General features: G+C 36.4%; 1 protein-coding gene across 7 annotated transcripts in view; it reads right to left on the reverse strand.

The window, feature by feature from the left end:
• Positions 1 to 25,840, reverse strand: part of BAZ2B (bromodomain adjacent to zinc finger domain 2B) — a 307,588-nt gene that overhangs the window by 30,253 nt on the left and 251,495 nt on the right. For all 7 annotated transcript variants that reach the window (XM_082464830.1, XM_082464829.1, XM_082464828.1 and 4 more), the window contains 7 exons: positions 25,091 to 25,165; positions 24,019 to 24,262; positions 16,744 to 16,806; positions 15,585 to 15,729; positions 1,060 to 1,715; positions 380 to 653; positions 44 to 199 (listed from right to left, as the gene is read on the reverse strand). In XM_082464830.1, the coding sequence (XP_082320956.1) occupies positions 44 to 199; positions 380 to 653; positions 1,060 to 1,715; positions 15,585 to 15,729; positions 16,744 to 16,806; positions 24,019 to 24,262; positions 25,091 to 25,165 (1,613 nt within the window). The remainder of the gene's footprint in view (positions 1 to 43; positions 200 to 379; positions 654 to 1,059; positions 1,716 to 15,584; positions 15,730 to 16,743; positions 16,807 to 24,018; positions 24,263 to 25,090; positions 25,166 to 25,840) is intronic.

A 25,840-nucleotide genomic window follows, 5' to 3' on the forward strand; every position in this document is an offset into this window, starting at 1 on the left:
TCATAACTAAGCAAGAGAGCAGACGTCTCTTTTAGGTACATACCATCCTTATTCTTGAGGCAAGCTTGAGTAATATAATCCAAGTGTTTCTGAATTTGTTTTTGTAACGCCTTTTCTCTTATTCCTCTGAGATGGAGCACTTTGAGCAAAGCTTTTAGGTCCTCTGGGTCAATAATTCTCCACCAACCAAACTGCATTTCTAAGTTAAGATAAATATGTAGATCTTTTTACAAATATTTTGAATATAAATTAATGGCACAATGCAAATCAGAAGACTTATAACTATGTAGAAAACCATCAAAGATTCGGTTATAATGCAGGAATCTATAACAATAAAATAAAGTAAGTAAGTGGCTATAAACCATCTCAATGTACCTACCTTCTGGAATAGGTTTTGGGTTAGGAAAATCTACTGGTTTTGCTACTTCAACAGCTACAGGTTGAGTTGAAGAGACTTTTTCATTCTGTGGTACTGGAGATTCACTTTTACTTGAAGCAACATTAGGTGTCAAGAATGAATTACTATTTCCTTCTGATAATCCCAACCCTGATCCCAGACTAGGTAAAGGTGATGTAAATGGATTACTGGAAGTAAGCACACCGGTGGGCCACCCACAAAACTGGAGTCCCATCATAGATACTCCACTTTTCATCTGCAAAAAAACACAAAACATTTTAAAAGTAGAACAATCTAGGAAGTTAGGAAAAGTGTTTAGAACCAGAAATTGTTTATAAAATTCGGAAAAAATATTCTTTCACTTACCACGATTAGAGGCAAACTAAATACAATAATAACACGTCGTTTCATTTGCTCCCCAAGTAATTTCTTTTTAGATATAATGCAACAGTAATAAGTTAAAAAGTAATTAAAGAAGGCTTTGACTTAGACATCAGTAGTTCTGATGAAGCTTGGTGATAGCAATTCTGACTCTTCAATTTTCAAACCATGGCGGAGATAATATTATAAATATTCAACTGATTTCCCTTGAGAGAGAATCTTTATGGGGTCAAAGATTAAATAAAGCAACATAAAAATGAGTTACAATTAGCAGCACTAACCTGAAGAGGTGATAAAGCAAATGGATTTAGGCCAACAGGATTCTGAGCAGAAGATGATCCAAGAGGAGGAGCTGGGGCAGGCGAAGGTGACTTCGATGGTGGCTGAGACTGAGGGGTCACTAAAGAAGCAGTTGACATACCTGCATGGGTAAGTGATGTGTCATCACAAGGTGTCCTTGGCAAAAGGCTAAACCACTGTCTATTCTTTTCAGTCAGTGTTTTTAACAACTGGTCATTGGGGAGAGGACTACAGAACTTCCCTGGACTACCTGAACTGGTATTGAACAGATTATTAGAGTCTGTCTTTTCCACGCTGCTTTGTGTTGCTGTTGATTGAATGCTGCCCAATGAATGTTTTCCACTGTTTTGATAAGACAATGTGCACCCATTTGCACTACTGTTTGGTTTGGGGGTTATTACATCTGACTCAGGAGGCATCTTAGCTACTTCTAAAAGCTTGCTTAATTTTGAAAATGAACCAGGTTTCTGAAGAAACAGATTTGTGTTATCTTTTTCTTTAGTATCTTCCTTTTGCTCACAATGATCTGGATTTGAACAATTTAAAGTGTCCTCAGAAGTCTCAAATATTTCTTCTTTGATCTGGATACTTTCTGCCTTTTTTAGTTTTTCTCTTTCTTTTGCAATTTCTTCTAGTCCTAAAAAATTGAAAAGCATTAAAAAGATCAGTTACTCCAGATCAAACCAATACTATAATTATATTCTTTTATTACTTATCAAGTTATATGCATAAATATTTTAGGAAACTTTTCTAGATTACTTAATACTCTCCATTTTCCCCTTTTTTATAGATTAAATTCTTTTGCTCATTGGAAAATTAATGTAATTTTGTGACTAATCTTTAGAAAAACTAAAATATAAAAAATTTAAAAGCCCTAATACACAGCAAAAATTATTATTAATATTTTTTTCTAAACCCTTCCAGGCATTCTATATGCATACACATATACACTTAAACCTATAAATTAAAAAAAAAGGAAATCTCATTATATACATAATGTTCTAACCCACATGTTTTGCTCTGTTAACATCCTGATATGTCAATAAATATATAACTACATCATAAATTTTAATGGCTATAGAATATTCAATAGAATATATCATAATTTAAATAATCAATCTTCTACTAATGGCTATTAATAGGGCCTAGTTATTCACTGTTACAAAAAATGTTATAAATGATGAATGACCTTGTATCTGTATCTTTGGACTTAAATTTTTCAAAAAATTTACTTCCTTAGGACAAATTTCTAGAAAAAATTTACTGAGTCCTAAGATATATACTTTTCAGAGTTTTTGAAATATGTTGTCAAACTGAAAGTCTAGATCAATACACGTTCATACCAGAAGCAAGAGCATCTGTTTGCCTACACCCTCAAGGAAACTAAATACTATCAGTATTTTTTGTTTTTGTCAATATCTGGGAGATAAAAATCTAAACTGCATTTTTTTTCTGATCTCCAGTAAGGCTGAGTATCTTTTCATGGGCTTACTGGCATTTCTCCTTTGTGAACTGCTGGTTCATATTTTTGAACAGTGTTCTAAAAATAATTTATAAGAACTCTTTAAAAAATATAAATCCACTACTTTATTCAATTTGAAAAGTAATATATGTCCAAGGTGAAATATTCAGTAATGAGAGGTATAAAGAAAACCCTTTCTGCCCTACTCCCTTAGTCCCTATTTCTACTCTTCAGAGGTAACCATGGTTAATCAATCATGTTTATATATCTTTCTGGAAATCTTATATGCATCTATAGGAATATCATTTTGCAGTATTACATAAATGGATACTACCCTTCACTTTTCTGCAACTCAGAATAAAATCCAAACTCCTAAGCAAGGCCTACAATGCTGTATGGTCTGGTTCCTGAAAATTTCTACAACCTCCGACCACTCTTGTCCTTGCTAACCTTGCTCTTCCTTTCTCCCTTTTTTTCAGCTTCTCAAACATACCCAGTTCTTTCCTTTTTTGGGCACTTTGCATTTGCTGCTCCCTCTGCCTGGGATATTGTTTTGTTGACTGGCTCCTTATCCTTCATGTCTCAGATCAAGTCATTGCCTCACAGAGGTTTTCTCTGATCATTTTATCTGAAGTAGGTTCCCTATTCCATTCACTTTATTTATTTGTTTTCCTGACATATGGTTGACATACAATATTATATGTTACAGGTATATAATGTAGTGATTCACAATTTTTAAAGGTTATACTCCATTTACAGTTATTTAAAAATATTGGCTATATTCCTTGTGTTGTACAACACATCCTTGTGTCTTATTTTACTCATTCACTTTAGAATATCATCCTACATATTTCCGTCACAGAATTTATCATTATAAACAATAACCTAATTATTTGTTTATTTTCTACTCCACTCCCACCCACACACTAGAATTTATTTATTTATTTATTTATTTATTACTTTTTATTTATGGCTGTGTTGGGTCTTCGTTTCTATGCAAGGGCTTTCTCTAACTGTGGCAAGTGGGGGCCAGTATTCATCGCGGGGCGCGGGTCTCTCACTATCGCGGCCTCTCTTGTTGCGGAGCACAGGCTCCAGACACGCAGGCTCAGTAATTGTGGCTCACGGGCCTAGTTGCTCCGCGGCATGTGGGATCTTCCCAGACCAGGGCTCGAACCCGTGTCCCCTGCATTGGCAGGCAGACTCTCAACCACTGCGCCACCAGGGAAGGCCCCACACACTAGAATTTAAATCAGCAAGCTTTTAAAAGCAGAGCAATGTTTCTCTTGCTTATTATTGGATCCCAAATGCCTAACATGGTGGCTGCTATAAAATAGAAGCTCAAGAAATTTTTCTTGAACGATGAAATAAAAGGATGAATTTGATATTTTCACTAAATACCTTAGACAGTTTTCCATGCTAAAACATATAACTGTACTTCATTTTTTTCAATCAGCTGAATAATATTCTATTTTATGGATACATCATAACTTAACCAATCCTCTACTAATGTTTGACATCACTTTCACATGCTTCTCTTGAAATTAGTTTCTACCCGAAATTAAAATCCTATACTTCAGACTTATGCTTCTGGACAATATGGAATAATAGGGACTAGATTTACACTCTTGCATGAAACAATCAAAAAAGAGGCAAAATATATGAAACCACAGTATGCAAGAAACTGGACTTCAGGCAACAAGAAAAGAAAACAAACACAGTCATACCTATGATTGCCCCAGCTTATTGCTTTGGGTTAATTTCCAGGCTACAGCATAGGGAGGAAGAATCCAGGTGGAGCCTGGCAGACTCCCTGAGATGAGGAGATGGAACTGAGAGTCCAGGGAGATCAAAGTAGCTACAGTGCCCAGGAGAGAGTACTAGAGAGGAGAGCACTGCGTGGAGAGAGAACTCCAGAGATCCACAGTATTCAGCTGAATAATGAGCAGTGTGTACCTGTGAGGAACCTACCTGAGACCAGGAAAGAACCACCTGAAAGGATTAGAGGTGACAGTGCCAGGTGCTCATACAGGCTGGGTATCTGGTACCTGTTCCTACCAACCAGATTGGGAAACCTCAAGATTCATGGCCATCAGGTGGAGTACTCAGAAGGATCTTGCTTTACTAGTTAGGGGATAATCCATACTAGACTGAGCACTGTTTTAGTCCTGCCCAACAAATTTTAAAAGAAAGATCTGAAAGGATCAAACCTTTCCCAAGTACCTTAACTGTGTTTCAGCTAAACAAATCTCAAAAATATTTATAGAAATTCAAAAATATCCAGCACCAAACAAGGTAAAATTCACAGTGTCTCGCATTCAATCAAAATTAAAAGACATACATGAATGATACATAATTAGAGAACTCAATCAATGAAAACTAACCTCAAACTGACAAGACAGTAGAATTAGCAGACAAAGACATTAAATTTGAAAAAAATAATGGCCGAAAAATTGTCAAATTTGATGAAAATTATAAACTACAGATCCAAAAAACTCAACTCCAAGCAAAAGAAACATGAAGATACATAACTACACCAAGACATACCATGATCAAATTGCTCAAAACCAATAATAGAGAAAATCTTAAAAACAGCCAGAAAAAAATATTGTGCTTCATATGATCTTTATGCACTTCTGCACATTTGCCCTTAGAAGACCTCCCTACTTCATCACCTCCAATTAGGCACACATGAAAAGAGTCACAAATATTCTCTTCAAATACCCATGCTCACAAATTTCCTTAACTTTACACAAATTATTGGCTAGTAAGGAAATATTAATATTTGTGCTTGATTTATTCTGAGAACTAGTATCTCAAAAACCACTGTCATATATCCAAAAACAAACAGACCAACCAACCAACAGACAAGTTCTTTACTGGTTTGAGACTAGTTGATGACTTCCCATTTGCACCTAGTAAAGTGAGCTGATGATACATTTCAATAGCCTATTCATGGTTGTCTTTAACTTTTATATTGAAATTGCTTAATTATAAACAACGAAACCTCTAATAGAAGTGTAAAATTATTTTTAAAAATTTGAAAAATATACAGGATATTTAGTAAAAAGATTTTTTAAATAGTTGTCTATCTCCTATTTCACACAATCCTTTGTTCTTTCCAGCCCTTCTTTGACATGTATCAATGAGTATTAAAAAAAGTCTTCAACACAGACGTAGAGAATGGACTTGAGGACACGGGGAGCAGGAAGGGTAAGCTGGGACGAAGTGAGAGAGTGGCATGGACATATATACACTACCAAATGTAAAATAGATAGCTAGTGGGAAGCAGCCACATAGCACAGGGAGATCAGCTCGGTGCTTTGTGTCCACCTAGAGGGGTGGGATAGGGAGGGTGGGAGGGAGATGCAAGAAGGAGGAGATATGAGGATATATGTATATGTATAACTGATTCACTTTGTTATAAAGCAGAAACTAACACACCATTGTAAAGCAATTATACTCCAATAAAGATGTTGTAAAAAAAAAAAGTCTTCAAACCAGACTAAAGAAGAGGAAAATAAGTAAGAGATGAAACAGGGAGTGCCGTTCACTTGATTAATTTCCTTGGTAGTAACTGCAAGTATATAATGACAAAGAAAATACCATTTCCCAATTAAGCCAATTGAAACCAGTCCTAATAAAAGCAAGTTTGCTATTGGAAAAGAGACTATGTCTCCTTGAGTTTTATCAGAATCACTTTGAAACCCTTTAGTTTACCTAATAGTTGTCACTGGACCCTAGGGGTCCACGATTCTCAGTTCGAATGAAATTTTTTCCTTTGGCTCTCCTTAGTTGGGCTGAAACAGGCTAAAACTTTCAAATAGATATTACTAAAATCTAAGTGAAACACAGATAAAGAACACAAGAAATATAAAAACATTGGCATTTAGAATACAGGTCTCTGTTCAGTGGCTTCCTCCCAGGGTTCAAAGGCTCTCACCCATTCAGTATAGCCTAACCTCAGGAGTACTTTCACAGCTCCTTAACTGTCTTCATGTTGTCAGTACTACCACAACTCAGCTCCTACGAGACATCTTGCTATTACTGTGGAGAAGACTCAAGGAAGCAGGTTCTTATCGTTGTCTATCTAGGATTGTTTCTTCCCAGTCTGATCCAGGAATTTTTTTAAAAGATGCCTTTTACCATAATACCTTCATCCTTCAGGTAAGATTCTTCCACACATCCTAACAGGGATTAGTTTCTATACTTATAGACCTAATGCTGTAAACATATCTAATACAAAATGGAAGAGTAATATTCACATCACAGTACAAAAAACTTGCTTCATTTTCCTTCCAATATTGAAGGAATTATCCACAATCCAATATACCCCAAACAGAACAGTGAATTGAAGGGCAACAAATCCTTGGTTTTGGCTGAGTGGCCATGGGGCTTTCTTCCTTCCCACTTTCCTGGGGGCCAGCAGAAGGATAGCGGGGCCTTTAGCCAGCTAATGTCAAGACTGTTCTCAGGATCCTTGGTGTGTAGACTTTGATTCTTGGTATGCATACCCGCAAGCACTGTTCCTAGACCCAAAGGTCCCTTGATATGTTTACTGTTACTTAGAGAAACTCAGTGCTTCTTACCCTTTCTTACACTAACCCATAAATAGAGAGCAAGGTATGGGGTATAGTGTTTTGTCTCTTGGAGTGTTCATGTCACACATCCAAGTCCTATGGAACCATTATGGGAGCTGGGAGATCCTATGTACTGTAACTTCTCTGCTTATAAGTTGCCTTCACTAATAAATTATGCTGTTATTAGCACTATGTATGTCATTAGTGATTTTTGTGACTATGCATCTTGTACAACAATTGGTGACCAACAAAATCCTGATGTCATGGATTTCTGGAAGGGGCGCACCCAGGGGTGGAAGAATTCCTTCTTGGGGTCGGTGGTAATTCACTTGGTAGAGTTAGAATGGTCTTAGTAGCTATGCCTGAAGATGGCAGAAGCCATAAAAGTGGTATACTAGAAAGGATGACTAGTGGTGATAAGCTGACTTGAAATTCAGTTCTGTCTCTCTTCCTTACCAGCTTAGAGATTTTCATGAGCCCTAAGGGGGGATGGTAAACTAAAAAGGGTGACGGCAGCCCCTTTAGAAGGGAAAGTGGGGCAAACTCCCACTAATACATGAGGCAACTGGCCCCTGTGTGTGTGAAAAGCCAGTTATTGTGAGGCATGCTCTAAAGGAATCTGAGTGGACACAACAACGGGAGGAAATCCAGCAGTGTACAGAGTAAGAACTAGGTTCTCAACAGGTCTACTACCATATGCACTTGGAAGGATCCTTAGAGGTTTGGCTTGTTTGTTTGCATGATGGACGGACAGCAGTGATATTAAATGAAGCTGAGAAGGGGGAACACATGTCCCTGTTACAGAATGAGCAGTCTGGGTTGACTAATAATGCTGCGATAGGCGTTGCCACCCTGTTTCCAAACTGAATGCTTGGTAGTGTTGGTAAAATGTAGCCCCGTGATTTTCCTGACCCTTGAATGTGAGTGGGACTAGATCCGCAGGGGATGTAGCTGTTCTGAGACCCTGGCTGTGTTAGCGTGATTATAAGAAAGCCCAGGGCTTGAGAGGGGAAGGCCTGAGGGGAAGGTTCTTGGTGCAAAGAATGTTGGATGATTAAATCAGAACAGGTCCACCTGAGGGGACGACTGCTTTGACTTTACTCCATCATGTGTGAAGCACTGATAGAAATGAAATAGTTCTTTTAGGTCACACACGCCCCATCTCAGGGGAGGAAGTGGAAAGAGGGAGCTTAGTAAGTGGTACAGGTTTCCGTACAAAATAAAAAGAAAAAAGGAACGAAGGAGAAGATAAAAAGGAAAAAGAATCAAAGACAGGCTAGACTTCTGGCAGAGGCTCCCGCACACCACTAAGTGTGGTATTGCTCATAAGCAGAAGGATTAATAAGACAGAAGTTGATGGTTGTGTAATCCTGGAGTGTGGGAATGTGGTCCTATTCAGAAACTTGAAAGACCTACGGAGACCGTGAAAAAGATTCCTGTGAGGTAAGACACAATATTGAATGGTTCACATGCTATACTGAAGAGTTGTTAGAAGAGTGGGAGACACCAGAAGATTAGGTGGAGAAGGTCCCTGGTGAGGAATCTCCTTCAGGGATTAGAGCTATTAAGTCTCACTCCCACAAACCATCTGGTAAGATCTCATGGCCTCTACACTCCTCAGAAAAGGACTCAGAGAATATAACTGAGGGAAATACCCTACGTTATCTTGACTCTCTTGAAATGGGATTACATCAGCTCCACCTTATGAGTTGACTCAACTCCTGAAGCCAGGCTTCTTTGTCCCCTGACCTAAGCTCTTTCAAACTTAAGGAGGACCAGGGCTGGGCTCAGTCCCCGGGGTCCCCTCCAAGGGATCACTAACCATACTCCTCAGTTCATTATGCTGGAAAGGAGAACAGCCTCAAACGTTTATGGGCTTGCTAGACATGAGGAACCAAGTATCTATTGTTCCAGAATGCAACAGAGCCGTGGCAAACACATTTCCCTACTGGGGTTGGGATTCTATGTTCACTATGGCTGGAAGACCAGAATCACAATCACTACAAAAGCTTTTGCATGAACTCATTCCTTCCTCAGGTTGCATACCTGGCATGGACAGACTGGGGTATTTAAGTCCTGCACAAGTATGCCCACATATCAGTTGGACTTATTTTTTGTGGCCTCTACTGGTAACTTCTATACCTGTTGGTCAGGTATGTTGCCAAAACCCAGCTATACTTACAAGGCCAGGTTGTGCAACAGTGTTGCATACCTGGAGGAGAAAGGTTGCATTTCTTCTTCTTTTTTTAAATTAATTTATTTATCTATCTTTGGCTGTGTTGGGTCTTCGTTGCTGCGCGTGTGCTTTGTCTAGTTGCGGTGAGCGGGGGCTACTCTTTGCTGTGGTAAGCGGGCTTCTCACTGCAGTGGCTTCCCTTATTGCGGAGCATGGGCTCTAGGCACGCGGGCTTCAGTAGTTGTGGCATGCGGGCTCTAGAGTGCAGCCTCAGTAGCTGTGGCACACGGGCTTAGTTGCTCCGCGGCACGTGGGATCTTCCCAGACCAGGGCTCGAACCCGTGTCCCCTGCATTGGCAGGCGGATTCTCAACCACTGTGCCACCAGGGAAGCCCGAGATTGCATTTCTTAAACAAGCAGAGATTCAGGTAGGGGTACTGAGCAACCTCATTTCATAATTTAACAACCCTGTTTAGTCAACTCTATTTGACAGTAGCACTACAAGTATCTGTGACTAAAGTCTCTGACAAAGAGACTCTCATGACATTTGTTAGCTTTTGGATATCTGATTTCCTCTAGCCACTGAATAACATACACCTTTTCTGGATATGGAGTTACTGTGTCCCTTGTGTGTGCAGACAACATATATACTATTAAGACTGAAACATATTTGTTATATATTGGAGTTTCCCAGAATTACACAATCAAACAATTGGGATTTTTTTCACAGCTGCTGCCATTTAACAATGGGCTTACTAATATGGTATTGGGTGGCTGATTCATGCTCCCTCTTACCCACAGGCAGTAGAGAATGCAGAAAGAAACAGCATTCTAAAAGATAGCTCCAGTTGTAACCAGGCATGTTGACTGTTTTCATTGTTGCCATTGGACTAAATCTCAGAAGCTTGAATGATGGCGGCATGATTACACAGAGAAGCTCAGAATGGTGTGATTTTGAGGCTTCATTTCAATGCTCCCATAAGTATTAAGTGCATATATTTAAAATTTTCACTTATCACAGGGAAATTTAAAATTGATTAACAAAAAATCATCTTTTTCAAAATTTCAAAGGATGTGGAAATTTGTGAAGTATAATATTTTACTTCTTTTTCTTTTTTTAAATTTATTTATTTATTTTTGGCCACATTGGGTCTTTGTTGCTGTGCACGGGCTTTCTCTAGCTGTGGCGAGCGGGGCCTACTCTTCATTTTGGTGCGCAGGCTTCTCACTGTGGTGGCTTCCCTTGTTGCGGAGCACAGGCTCTAGGAGAGCGGGCTTCAGTAGTTGCGGCATGCGGGCTCAGTAGTTGTGGCTTGCGGGCTCTAGAGCACAGGCTCGGTAGTTGTGGCACACGGGCTTAGTTGCTCCGCAGCATGTGGGGTCTTCCCGGACCATGGCTGGAACCCATGTCCCCTGCATTGGCAGGTGGATTCTCAACCACTGTGCCACCAGTGAAGCCCAATATTTTACTTCTTAAATGCCGTTTTTCCTCCTCTAATTCTGCCACTTCCATCTATGTTATCTACTATTAATGAAATTTTGTACACATTCTTTTGGGTGTACTGATAAATTAATATGCAAGTCATTTTTTGGGGGGGTCTATATACTAGCTACACATTTTCTATGCAGTAAACATGGTTTATATATAAATTGTAAATTTATCCAACTAATTTCTTGAAATAATTCCAATGAATTGGAACTGCTAGAACTAAGGATATAGTTTTGAGTCCAAACTAGGTTTTCCCCTACTATATAGATGGGACCTCATCAATCTTGTCCCCCACTGTTTATGTGGGTATGTTTCCTAAAACTGTACAAATGTTAAATTTTTAATCTTTGGTAATATGATATTTCAAAGAAATTGCTTTTCTTCTGTTATTGTTCAGCTCAGTCATCTTCATATATGCTTAATCCTTACTAGTCACTTGTGTTATTTCATTTTCTTCTGGTTTGTTTTTGTTTTAATTTCCCTTGGTTTATTAATGTCTTTGTTACTGGTTTCTAAGAACTCATTTATGACTAAGGATGTTAACCATCTGTCATGCAATGCAAATGAAATATCAATATTATATTTTATTGCCATCAATTTACTATGGTGTTTTGTATTTTGGTTGTGTATTAAAATATAATCATGTTGTGTTTAAAAAAAATAAAAAAATAAAAGATACCTGCACTAACCCCTTCAACAATGACCTCTGTAAGACTTGTCTGGTCTGGCTGCCTTGGACTGTTTTTACTTTGAATACTGCTTATACCTCATAAAGGTCCTCCTACTTTCGTGAAGTTCCTGGAGTTGAAGAGCAGAAATGAAGACTCTATTTGGTATGCCAGGATCCTGAGTTTTTATACTTCAATATTCCTCTCCTTTTTTGGTACCTGTCATGATTTCAGTAGGTGGTTGGGAGGTTCCTGTTGTTCATATTACAGATGAATGGATGGATACAAATGTAGATACTCTCCTGCTTTCCTTATACTCATACAGGTAATCCAAGATCTGATTATCATCTCTATGTAATATTATTGATCATAATGATATTATAGGGATTTTTTAAAAACTTGTGTATTTAAACTTTTTAATAGATGATAGATGAACTTTTTAAACTTTAAAATAGATGAGTATTAAATCTAACTTTATTAAGTAAAGACTGTGCTTTTATAGAACTTTTAAAAAGTGATAAATGAGCAGAATATAAAAATGCATATTGTTGGGTTCCCTGGTGGCGCAGTGGTTAAGAATCCGCTGGCCAATGCAGGGGACACGGGTTTGAGCCCTGATCCGGGAAGATCCCACACGCCACGGAGCAACTAAGCCCATGCGCCACAACTACTGAGCCTGCGCTCTAGAGCCCGTGTGCCACAACTACTAAGCCGGCGTGCTGCAACTACTGAAACCCATGTGCCTAGAGCCCGTGCTCCGCAACAAGAGAAGCCACCCAATGAGAAGCCCGTGCACCACAACGAAGACTAGCCCTCTGCTCGCCGCAACTAGAGAAAGTCCATGCGCAGCAACGAGGACCCAACACAGACAAAAAAAAAAAAAAGCATATTGGTAACACTGTATTAACTTTCATTACCCACTTATTTCATGGTAGTTTCTAACAGCTGGTACTTATTCATCCTTATCAGCCTTGCCTCTCAGATATAGTACTTGCCTATAATATTACATATTTACATGCTTTTGTTCTTTGTCTTCATATATGCTATATCTTTCCAATTAGACTGTGATCTTTTTGTGGATAGAGATAGGTTAATTGATTCTTTTGTATTCCACAGTACTCAGTACAAGGCACAGTATAGGTGCATAGTAAACACGATTAAAGAAAAGGAATCTACATCTGTTATTTATTTTATGAATTCCATAGCACTTAGAATAATACAGCAGATGCAAATCACTGAATTAATAAAAATTTTATGAGAAAATAATCTTCAAGTAAAAAATTATTCCTACCTTTCCCATGTACTGTGCAATGAACCCAAATAATAGTATAAGGTACAATTAATAGTTAAATATCATCTTGTAGCTCTTTTAGATTCATTATGTGACATGATCCTTATAACAACCAAAGAATTTATACAGAGCCTATTAAAATTCTATTGTAGAGAGGAAAATCAGAGTCTAGGGAGGTTAAGTGGTAGGGCCTGAATGGAAACTGAGTTCTAACAACTACAAATTCAATTAATGCTATCTAACTGGAGAGGCTTAACATTTAAAAAAAGAAAGTCTCCTATAAGCTATTCTTATAAACCTTATAGACGTTTAATTAATTATTTACTTACTTTCTTAATTAAAGCATTTTTAGTGTGCCTAGGTATATAAGGTACTATGCTTATTAACACTATGGAAAATAAAAAGTTGTACGTACAAGGATTATAAAATTTAAGTAAAATAAATAAATAGTATGTGTATCAATGTGCCAAGATAATGGTATAATTATTTGGTTTTCTAGGAACTCACAGATAGTAAAAATTGGTTCCACTTAAATAAGCTAGAGAAGAGTTTCAAAAGGGCTAGGATTTGAGCTGGATCAAGAAAGACGGGCAAAATTTAGATGTCTGAAGGAAAGGCAAATTAGCATTACATTGAACAGAATTTGGCAAAGCACAGTGAAGTTCCAGGGGGAGGAATACACACGTGTTGAGCAACAGTAAACAGACTGGTCTATGTACATTCATACTGGAGAACCATGTAAAGATCTTTTGAGGTCAGATTTATAGAAGACCTTGAATGCCAGGTTACATACAGATTTATTTCAACATCTTATAGGCAATAGGGAGTCATCTGAGGTTTTGGAGTAGGGACATGATACAATGCCAGAATGCAATGGAAGGAGGGGATTGCACAGAGAGAAGCTGAGGACAGCGGTCATAATTCAGATATATATTGAAAAAGACCTGATTTCACTAGTGTTGCAAAGAGACTGACTTCAGATATTTTGAAGGAAAAGTTTATGTCCTAGATAACTTCAAGTTTACATGCCCAGGTGACTAAGAATGACGTGACCCTTAATCAAATTGAAAGATATTTAATTGTTCTGGGGTAGGGCTCACTTTTTTTTTTTTTTTTAAGCTTCTCAGGTGATTCTTAATATAGCTAAGGCAAAGCCACTCACCGGGACATTTCTTTATTTGCTTTTTAGCTTTACCAAGGCTCTGCACCCTCAAATGACTCACAGCTTTGTCATTTTAAATTAGATTTCTAGGGATCATATGGTAGTTCTAGTTTTAATTTTTTGAGGAACCTCCATATTATTTTCCATTGTGGCTGCACCAATTTATATTCCCACCAACAGTGCACAGGGGTTCCCTTTTCTCTACATCCTCCCTCACCAGCACTTGTTATTTCTCGTCTTTTTGATAACAGCCATTCTGACATGTGAGAGGTGATATCTCACTGCAATTTTGATTTGCATTTCCCTAATGATTAATGATGTTGAGTATCTTTTCACGTACCATCTGTGTATGGGAAAATGTCTTCTTTGGGAAAACGTCTTTTCAGATCTTTTGTCCATTTTTAAATCAGATTTTTTTTTTTTTTTTGCTATTGAGTTGTATAAGTTCTTTATATATTTTGGATATTAGTCCCTTATCAGATATATAATTTGCAAATATTTGTCCCCATTCAATAGGTTGTCTTTTCATTTTGTTGAAGGTTTCCTTTGCTGTATAGAAGCTTTTTAATATGATTAGTCCCACTTATTTATTTTTAATTTATTATTTTAATTAATTAATATATTTTCCATGCTTAAAAATACTTTTATTTTTAAATATTTTAAGCAAACAGTTAAAAAAAGAACCCACCACACTACCCTATTAAATCAACATCTACATCCATTTAAAAACAACTACTTTATATGATTTCTGTTCTAGATGTCTATGTGATTAATCAATCCCCTGTCTCCAACAGACTGTTAAATTTCTACATGGCATGGACTATGTTTTTTATATCTTTCGACTTTCTGCAGTACCTAGAAATGCCTGGCATATAGTGGGTATTCCAAAAAAAAAATGTTTTGCAAGAAGTTTTTGCCTCTATGTACCACCATGAGGAAATAGCTATACCCTGTATAGCTGTAAGCACTGACATAAAACCTGTAAGCACTGACATAACACTTTTGGCCCCATCAGAATTTAAACATTTGGAAATGTCCAGGTACAGAGTTCTAAAAAGTTCAATTCAGATGGTTTATTGAGCACGTATATGCATTATGTTACTTGCTAGTTAATGTAACAGGAATGGAGCCAGCGGAAAAAAATGTCCAAAGGTAGACTGTAGAATTGTGTGGTAATACAGAACTGAAGAAAGGAAGAAGTTTAATGGAGGAGGAGGTTATCACAAATTTCAAACATGAACAAGATTTCAAGATGAATGAGGATTATAATAAGGGTCTTAGATTGAAGCAAGTTACCTCCAGGGATACTGTTGGGATGGATGCTTGTTGGGAAGGTTAAAGAATAAAACCACATGTTGGAAAACTTGAAAATGGGAAGGAAGAGAAATGGAGGCGTAGTTATAAAGGATAATACAGGTGAAGACCTTTGTCTGCTAAAGAAAAAGAATAGTTCATGTTTGATGTCAGAAAGAGTGGCAGAAGAAAAATCATGGAGAGAGAAGGAATATTTATCAGAGCAAGGGGCAGTATGAGTTCAAAAGGAATGGGAATCAAGGTTTTACAATGTTTATCCATAAAGCAGATTTGATTCTGGAAGCACAAAATATATTGAAGGAGTAACAGGGTTTTTAAAAATATGGTTCCTTATATTACTTTGTAACAGATTAATAGTTCCTACCTTCACCACTCTCCATGCCTTCTACAAAAATCCCCCCACATTGGGGAAGAATCCAGTACCGGCGTCTGTAACGATCCTGGCCAAACATCATCGAACGTAAAGAGTGAGAAGCGTCAAAGAGCTTCCTTCTGTACTGACTCTGTTGCTGTTAAAAAATGATGCATATAATTAAGCTATGGATGTTAAGTGCTTTAAAAATTAATACATAAGCGACTTTACACTTATTATGCCTTTAGAGCAGATAAATTTCACTACTGGGAAAAGATAGCAAAAGAGTTAAATATTACAAGCCTGACTTCAATTTTAGTTATACTTATAAAGATAGAAATTACTTTGAGGGTAAATGGAATATTTTTGTTGCCATGGATTAAAGAGATAAGTTTATTTTATCAAGTATAGTATAGTAAAGCATGTCTTATACTTAATAATAAACAGTGTGACCAGGTATTTCATTAAGCCAAAGGAAATTGGCTTAATTCTATTGATTACAATATGTAACAAATAATACTCATATATGTAATTGACCAGACCTCTATTTGCCTATTTTTATACTCACGTTGTAAACCTAGGTAACATATGACTAAATTTTGGGATAAATTTGTGATGAATCTAACATGGCTATAGTATACAGGTATCTCATAATATCAATTTCATAATACTTTTAAAAACTCATTTTTTAAAAACAAAAAATTCATCTAAAACTTCACTAATCCTACTGAAATTCAATTTTTAATGAGAAGTTCATAAACATTTATAGTTTACAAATCCAGTGCAAATAAAATCCACAAATATACTAATATAAAATAAAACATGGGCTGCCGAAACTATTATTATAAAATTCGACTGAATTTTTAAAGTAATTAATTCCAAGAAATAAAACCATGCATTTATTGGTATTTTATACTTAAAAGAAGAGCTGAAGAATAGAGGCCCTGGTGAAATTTAGTACCATGTCTTAAGAGGCAGGTTTTTAACCTTGGCATTAAACTTTTAAGGTTTAATTATGAGAATGTTTCTAAGGCTCCTCATTTTAATTAGTTACAAAAAGCTTGTTTTTATTTAGCAACCAGAAAAACTAATCCCATACAAGGTGGATTTTTGAAATGCTGCAAAAGAAAAAAAAAAAAAAGATATAAACTGTAATCTGAAAAGTGCTTACTTTACTCAGTTTTTCAATCTGTTTTTCTAGCTCTTCAACACTTGCTGCTTGGTCACCTTCATCCTATACATAACAAAATACAGTATCATTTACCTGTTTTTAAGATTTATTTATTCAGTCAATCAGCAAATATTTAATGAAAGCCTCCTATATACAAAGTACTAGGATAGGCACCATGGAAATGAATAAGACTCAGTTCTTGCTCTCGATAAAGCGTTAATCTGGTAGGGAGACACATAAAACATTACACTAATAAATAAAAACTGCCAAACAGAAGAAAGCTATAAGGACCTCAAGAGAGGTAGAGATTAAGAGTCATGGAGCTCAGGGAAGGGTGAGATTACTTCTAGTGGGAACCTATACCAAGAGAGGCTATATGGAAGAAGTTATGTTTTAATTAGCTACTGAAGAATTGTTAGGAGTTGATTGATCAGAGAAAAGAGGACAGGGCATTTCAGAAAGAGTTTGACCTGAAGAGGTAAGGTGGGGAGATGAGGCACAGATGAGTTTAGGGCTAAATTATCTAGAGCTGTAAGTGCTTGGCAATGGACAATAATATGATCCTTTGAGGAAGATTAAATATCAGAAGTATGCTTTACAAAGATGAGTATCGTAATAGTTGTAAGATGGCCTGGAGCAGGGAAAGGACTACAGTTGGCAAATCTAGTTAGCGAATTGTTGCAATGATTCAAGAGGAAAAGAGGATGTGGGTCATACTAGGATAAAAGAAATAGAAAAGGAGAAAAGGAAATGGATACAAGAGATAGTACATAGTTAGAACTGTTAAGTCCTGGCAGCTCACGGATACGAGGCAGAAATGGGTGAGGGAGATGAAGGAAGGAGTAGATTATGATATTAAGGGTTTAAATCTGGGAGACTGCAAAAATATTGGTATCATTAACTGAAAGAGTCATTTTAGAGCAAAAAAGGGTAAGTTATATTTTGAACACATTGAGCTTTTAGAAGAAAAATAATCCCTACTATATAGAGTACTGATTTCATAAATAGAAATCTTGTGATTATATAAAATTTTTCATTCTAGAAAATGAATATAGGAAAGCTACACCCAAAGTACATGTTTTAGAGGGAAAGCATGACATAATGTTAAGTATATGTGCTTCTTTGGACCTCAGCTGCACGATTTCATATAGGCAAATTATTTAACTCCTCTAAAACTGTTTCCTAATCTGTAAATTGGTGATAACATTATCTTGTGATAACATTATCTGTAACATGGGATTTTTGTGAGGACTAAATAAGAACAGATCTGAAAGCAACTAGCAGAGTTCCTGGTACATAATATATAAATAAGGTTACTTTCCCTCTTTCTGAAAGTTGTCCTTTAATTAGAAAATGTAGGTACATCTCAGGTGTAAAAAACATAAGCAATTGTTTTTGATGTTCACTTTCTATAAGCTTTTTAAAAAGTCACACTGCCACCAACCACTCTCACGAACAGATATTTCTAAACTAGTATAGTTATCTCGCCAACAGAAGGAAGTGAAAGGAAAACTTCAATAGTCTTACCATTCTCTATCTACTATTTACCCAAATTTAGGGGACCAATTTACAAAGGCATTTAGGCATATTATTTGTGGTAATAATAACATCATTTCTATTTATTTATTTATTTATTTATTTATTTATTTAAACATCTTTATTGGAGTATAATTGCTTTACAATGTTGTGTTAGTTTCTGCTGTATAACAAAGTGAATCAGCTATATATATACATATATCCCCATATCTCCTCCCTCTGCGTCTCCCTCCCTCCCACCCTCCCCATCCCACCCCTCTAGGTGGTCACAAAGCACCGAGCTGATCTCCCTGTGCTATGCGGTTGCTTCCCACTAGCTATTTTACATTTGGTAGTGTATATATGTCCATGTCACTCTCTCACTTCGTCCCAGCTTACCCTTCCCCCTCCCCGTGTCCTCAAGTCCATTCTCTATGTCTGCATCTTTTTTCCTGTCCTGCCCCTTGGTTCTTCAGACCCATTTATTTTTTTTTAAGATTCCATATATACATCATTTCTATTTAAAAGAGAACATGCTCAATGACCCTTAAACCTTGACTCCTCAATTAAATAGATATTTAATAGCTATATGATTGTATAGTGATTGTTTGACCAGCAGGATGTTTGATAATTTGCTTACATAAAAATCAACTCAATCAACAAATATTTGAAATAAGACATCAAAGTAGCTATGTATCAGCCAAATTAGCTAACTACCAGTTCTAAGACTTTTCTTATGATGAAAAAGAAGTAAAATATCTACTAAAGTTTTATTTAAAGGAGCTTTGGCTAACAGTCCTTATAATTTAAGGGATATGAAGGAATTTGAAAGGCCAGAGAGAAAGGCAATAACAACAAAGCTAAGAACGCAGACTCTATCCCTGCCATGGTTCCCCATGGTTTCCCAAGCAGAAGAGAAGGCTGTTGTATGTGTCACTACATATCAAAGTTTAATTGTCCACATAACCTCCTCCACAGCAACTTGTGAGGTTAAAGCTCACATAGATTTCAACACAAACCTAAGTATTAGGGAAAGAGTCCATGTTTTGAAGGAATGAAGAGTGAAGAAAAGAGGGAATCACCCTTGAGACAGAGGGCTATGACTTAGTCTCAGGGCAGTATCTTCTAATTGAAAGGGATCACACGGGTCTCAATGGAAAGGCTCCTGCAATTAGTTCTTTAAGGAGTATAGCTACTGACACTCTACCTATACTTTAATCAAGAGGCTAGACCTATTTTCAGAGGATAATCTTATCAATAAGGTTCATTAAATAGTTAACCTTTAATTTTATTAGGAAATTGATAAGTGGTTACCACTTCTTCATGAGAAAGAAAAACTCTCAAATAATTTAAAGGAAATGCTAATTTGGTTTCTTAGGTCCTAAAATATTCATTATTTTCAAATGTTTTTAAACTGTTTTCTCACATTAATAACAAGATACACATTTGCCAGGATTTTGATCACTCTAATTAACTCTGCAATTCAACATTCATAAAAAATAAAAATGACTACTTTAAATGACACATCTGGTCTTAAAATATTAAAAATGATGTTTAAATTATTAGTACTGATTTTTAACAGTCTTTATCTCCCTTAGAGAAAAAAAAAATGCATAGTTTGTTAATTCTCCATGTGAAAAAGGCCAGGTGAAACATAATTTCTGTAAATAAATTCCGATTTAGTGGGATGACCACCCAGTAGAAGATACTGAAGTCCCAACACAAGGCTGTCAAATTTATGAGAGTTAACACCTTAAAACAATTTATAATATTAAGTGCTGAAAAGGGATGCTATTTCTATAAAAAGGTGATTAGTATTGGTCAGAAAAGTTTAATTCCTGCTATGGAAACAGCTCTACTTGCCAAATGAAGCAGATTGGTTATAAATAGTATCTTTGGGTAATTACAATTCTGATACCCAAATTATATACCCTTCACATTATTTGTCACAGCATGAAAGTATTTGATCAAGTGGTTTCAGAAATACAACATTATGAAGTAATTTCTGCAAGGAATCTCAATGTAGTCTCCTTTTCAGCCTGGTACTCTTAAAAGAAGTAAAGCTCACTCTAACGATTTTTATCATTCTGGTTTAAAATATAACATGGGGGGTGGAATTTATGAAAACATTTTGTATTTATGCTATTTTTACTTATGAGAATTGTATAGCACACGATCTTATAAATTATATTATTATCCAGATTTAGTAAAAAATTTGATTCAGTAATTTGTCATTGGTCTTGATTAGATATTATTTTCACACATTCCATCAATAATTCATCTCTCTAAGTCTTCTTTATTTCTCCAGCAGTACTGAGTTGATACAAGAAAGGAAAAGAGTTCTATCTAGACTTCCTTGGCTAAATACTCCTGGCATCAAGGGCAGAAGGAATAGTTGGCTGTATATTGTTTTTTGAATGCCATTCTGCAACCCTATCAATATTTCTAGCATTCTTTTCTGGTAAAAGGTAAACATCAACCTTTATCTCCCGTTAATATATGTCCATTTCCATGGCTTACGGTAGCTTCCCTTAAACACACACACACACACACACACACACACACACACCCCTACCTCTGTGACCTTGCCTTCTTCCCCTTTAGCCTGCTCTTCAAAGCTAGCCCCCCTCTTTACCTTAATTGAATCCCCTCCTATATTTTTAGAGACCTTATACCATTAATTATTCTCTTCATCTCTTTAATCTTCAGTGCCCCTCTCTTATTTAATTGGCTCTTTCCCTTCAACCAAAAATCATCTCAAACCTTCCACATCTGAAAAATCCTTGGTCTTTGTCCGCCTCTAGGAACTACCCTTCCTTTTGAGGCATAATGCTTGAAACAGTTAAGTTTACTTTCTCACTTTCTATTGTTTTCAGTCAATCATAGCCTGGCTTGTGCTCTCACCCTTCCAATGAAACGGTGCTGGTGTTGGTCACCATGACCTCTGTGTTGCCAAATATGACGAACACTTTCAGTCCTCATCACACTAGGCTCCCGCTCCCTTAACACTGTTTATCACTCCCTCCTTTTTAAAATGTTCAAGTTTCTTGATTTTTATTATTATTACATGTGTAGAAGACAGTTAACATTGTAGGCCCTTCAAAGGTCGGCTTACAAAGTTGGCCCTTGGCTAGTGTCTGGGAACTTGAATTTTGGGGGGTTCCCCCACCCTAACTGATAAGAATAGCTCACTGGACCTAAACTGTGCTAACAATGTGGCTTATACGGAACACCTACTTTTCTTTTGGGAATCCGGAATTTTGGCACACGCTATGCAGAGGGTGCCTATGTGGCCAGCCCTGAATAAAAAACTCTGGGCACAGCGTTTCTAATGAGCTTCTTTAGAACACAGCATTTCACAGATTGTCGCAATTCACTGCTGGGAGAATTAGGCCCATCCTGTGTGACTCCACTGGGCAAAGACTCTTGAAAGCTGGGCCTGGTTTCCTCTGGACTTTGGCCCATATGCCTTTTCTCTTTGCTGGTTTTGCTTTGTTTCCTTTTGCTGTAATAACTCATAGCCATGGCATGACTAGATGCTGAGTTCTGTGAGTCATCCTAGTGAAGAATCACTCTGACTCTGGAGGTGGTCTTGGTGTTGGAAATCCCTGACCCATTTTCTACCTCTTTGTTCCTTCTTCAACAAGAAGCCTTGTGGGCTCTTCTTTTTTTTTTTTTTTTTTATTATTATTTTTATTTTTATTTTTTTATTTTTTTATTTTTTTTAACATCTTTATTGAAGTATAATTGCCTTACAATGGTGTGTTAGCTTCTGCTTTATAACAAAGTGAATCAGTTATACATATACAATATGTTCCCATTTCTCTTCCCTCTTGCATCTCCCTCCCTCCCACCCTCCCCATCCCACCCCTCTAGATGGTCACAAAGCACCGAGCTGATCTCCCTGTGCTATGCGGCTGCTTCCCACTAGTTATCTATTTTACATTTGGTAGTGTATATATGTCCATGACATTCTCTTACCCTGTCACATCTCACCCCACCCCCTCCCCATATCCTCAAGTCCATTCTCTAGTAGGTCTGTGTCTTTATTCCCGTCTTGCCACTAGGTTCTTCGTGGCCTTTTTTTTTTTTTTTTTTCCCCTTAGATTCCGTATATATGTGTTAGCATACTGTATTTGTTTTTCTCTTTCTGACTTACTTCACTCTGTATGACAGACTCTAACTCCATCCACCTCATTACAAATACCTCCATTTCATTTCTTTTTGGGCTCTTCTTAAATATTGACATTCCCTGGGGTTCCAACCTCAGTCCACTACTCTAATTAATAAACCAATCCCCCTGTGCAAACTTATCCAACTCATTATTTTAAACTATTGTTTATGTGCTAATAACTTCCAGATCTACACTTTCAAGACTGAACTCTTCTCCAGACTTTAGATTCTTAAACCCAACTGACTGCTGAGCTTCTGAACAGGCACCTCAAACTCAACATGTGCAAAATAAACCTACCATCATTTCCTGTCTTCAGTTATCTGTTCCATATTCCCCTCCTCCCCTGTCATCTATTTCCTCTGCTCCTTCTGATTTCTCTGTCTCAGTTAATGGCAACAACAGCAGAGCAAGCAGTCCCCAAGCCAGATAGCTGGAGTCAAGCCTACTTCTCCTTCCATCAAGCTACACAGTCCATCTTCAAATACTACTCATTTTTCCTCCTAAATATTTATTGAATCCTTTCCTTCCTTTAGTCCAGTTTCAGACCCCTCACAATTCACCTAAGCTACTGCAATATCTCCTGACTGATCGTCCTACCTCTGACCTTGCTCTATTCAAATCTATTTCTATCTTCCACAGAGCTGCCATAGTGAGCCAATGAACAAATCAAGTCTGACCATGTCATTCCCTCACTTATAAACCTTCAGTGGCTTCCTATTACCACAAAACTATAAAATCCGAGTTCACAGTTGTGGCATGTGAAGCTGTCTAGTAACACTAGAGCACTTGTAAGTCCCTTAAAGCACATTGTGGTTTCAAGTCTTCTGCGCCCTCGCTCATGTTATCCTCTCTGCTTGGAAGATTCTTCCATGGATTCCTGGATTCTTCTCTAGGTTAACATTTAGCCCAACTTGTAGCCTCAGCTAATGAGTCCAGAAAGCCTTTGTGAAAATTTATTCCTCAGAAAGGTTCAACGTCCTTCCTTCGTACCTGCCTAGTACATTGTAAATACCGCTATCAAAGCAGTTAACACTTAACACATTACATTTTCTTACTGTAAATCTTCCTCAGTGAGACTGTAAATTGAGAGGGGACTTTGATCAAAAATGCCTAGAGCTAAAAAAAAAAAAAAAAGAAAAGAAAAAAAGCCTAGAGCTAGGCACTTAATAAACTGGGCTTTGAGAAATACATCAGTTTCGTTAAACCTGACAACACTTTTAAGGCATGAAGTATTGTACAAAATAAATGTAAGATAGCATGTTAATAGAATGAAAAAGGATACCTAAAATTTAGAATCTGAATAGTTCTCTGGAGAACTTTCATTATATAAACAGAAAATTTTAACTTCTTTTATTCAATGTAAATGCCCTCTATGTATAGAAGGCATTGCATTCTACTCAGTATTTATCTAACCATCACAAAAAACTTTGAGGTGAATTTTATAATATTGAGTTTTCAGATGAAGAAACTGAGTCAAGCGTCACAATGAAATTCAAACCCAAATCTACTTGACTTCAAATTCTGTGTTATTTTCAATATGTTATGTAATATTAGTTAAGTATTAAAATCAACCTGAATTTGATTACCTCATCTTCACAGATCTCAGTCTTCTTTCCTTTTTTGTCTTCTTTATCTTCTTCATCCTCATCATCTTCATCAGCTTGGTCATCACTATCATCATCGTCGTCGTCATCATAATCACTATCTCCTCCCTTCCTTCTTCGTTTGCGTCCTGGAGTGGGTGTGCCCAATGCATGCTGTTCTTCTCCAAGATCAATGCCACCTGAAGTGTCTCTTTTGCCTGTTTTCTTAGCATGAATGATTCTGAGCCTTTAAGTATGAAAAAAATGATGATATGGAAGAAAAGGCTTCTTCTTATACTTTTTGAAGAGCATGCTATGAGTTGTAAGCAAAAATACCTTATGGTATTTCTCTCACAGTAATCAATAAATGAATGACAATAAAAATGAGAATGAAGGAAACTTAAGAAATATGTTCCCAGAAATTACAAAATATATTAACATTCAAGAATAATTCTGGCTATCTCTTTGGAATTAGAATACATTTTTTAAAAAACCAGAAAACTGAGAAGATTAACTCAGGAATGGCCAAGTGATAAGACCTGATCCTATACTATCTGACTGAAAAAATTTCAATTCAAGTTACTGCAAAGAAACTATCCTCTTAACACAGAAGTTGAATAATTTCAGCATTATATTTCCTAGCAGGAAGCTAATTAAGTTTTAATGCTGAATACATTTGGATATGTTAGGCTCTTTGTAAAAGCAAATTTTAATTAGAAAGCAATTAAGGAAAAAAGTAGTAGTTCCAAACAGATTCTATTTATGACAAAAGTAACCTGATAGCAACAACAATCTTAGAATATGTGATTGCTTGACTTCTTTGAAAGAAAAAAGATAAATTGACTTTCTTCTAAGTTTGAAACATATGAGCTCAGTGAATCTCATTATATCTTTTGTCTACTGAAAATTCTGGCACTGAGTTTTATTAGTTTCATATCTCAGCTTAATTAAGCTTTACCTTTTCTAATTCTTAGACAAAATAAAGTTTAAATTCTACCTTTGCAATTTGTATGTTTTATTCAGAAACTTGCAAAAAAGGAAAACAGTATATTAGTTTTAATAAAACATGACTTACTTGCGGAGTTTACCTTCTACCACCCATTTATCTCTCCTCAAATTTGACATGTAATCAATGTTCTTGTCGATTTCACTGCCAATGCAAAAGTTTATTAGAAGACATATATTAATCCATTATGCAATACATTAATTTGGTAAGCAAAATGATGCAGTTTTGGGGTAAGTACAAATGATGATTGCCAATGAATAGCAAAAACAAATGAAAAATTATATTAATACATAGCTAAGAGATGTATAGAAAACTTAAAGATGCCCAGAAATGGTAGAAATGCATGGCTCTGAAATGTTTGGATTGATTATTTTCCTAGAAAGGTAAAGGAATACAAGTTACATAATTAAAATCTGTAAAATAATGAACAGTAAGAACAAGATGAACATGGAATTTGTTCACCAAATCTTCAAATACTATAGTGGAGGACTTACTTTGACTCTGAAATGAGATTAAATACTTTTTTTTTAAAGTGCAAATTAATACACAATAAATAAATAATATTAAGATTGTATCAGCACATGATAAAAAGTAGGTAGATAATTCTACAAATGGCAGCTACTAAGGAAAATCAGGTAGTCATTTATCATCAAAAGATAAAAGAAAAATTCTAGGTTTTTGCAACAGTGCTGGATTCTGGAGCCATAGCAAGAAAAAACTGTTTACACTTCAGTATACAAATAAATAACAAAATTACCAAATAAACAAAATGGGTTACAAAGACTATACACAGTATGATTCAAAATTTCTTTTCTAATA

The sequence above is a fragment of the Balaenoptera physalus genome, assembly GCF_965194825.1.
Source record: "Balaenoptera physalus genome assembly, chromosome: 6".
In the NCBI taxonomy this organism is placed as follows: Eukaryota; Metazoa; Chordata; class Mammalia; order Artiodactyla; family Balaenopteridae; genus Balaenoptera; species Balaenoptera physalus.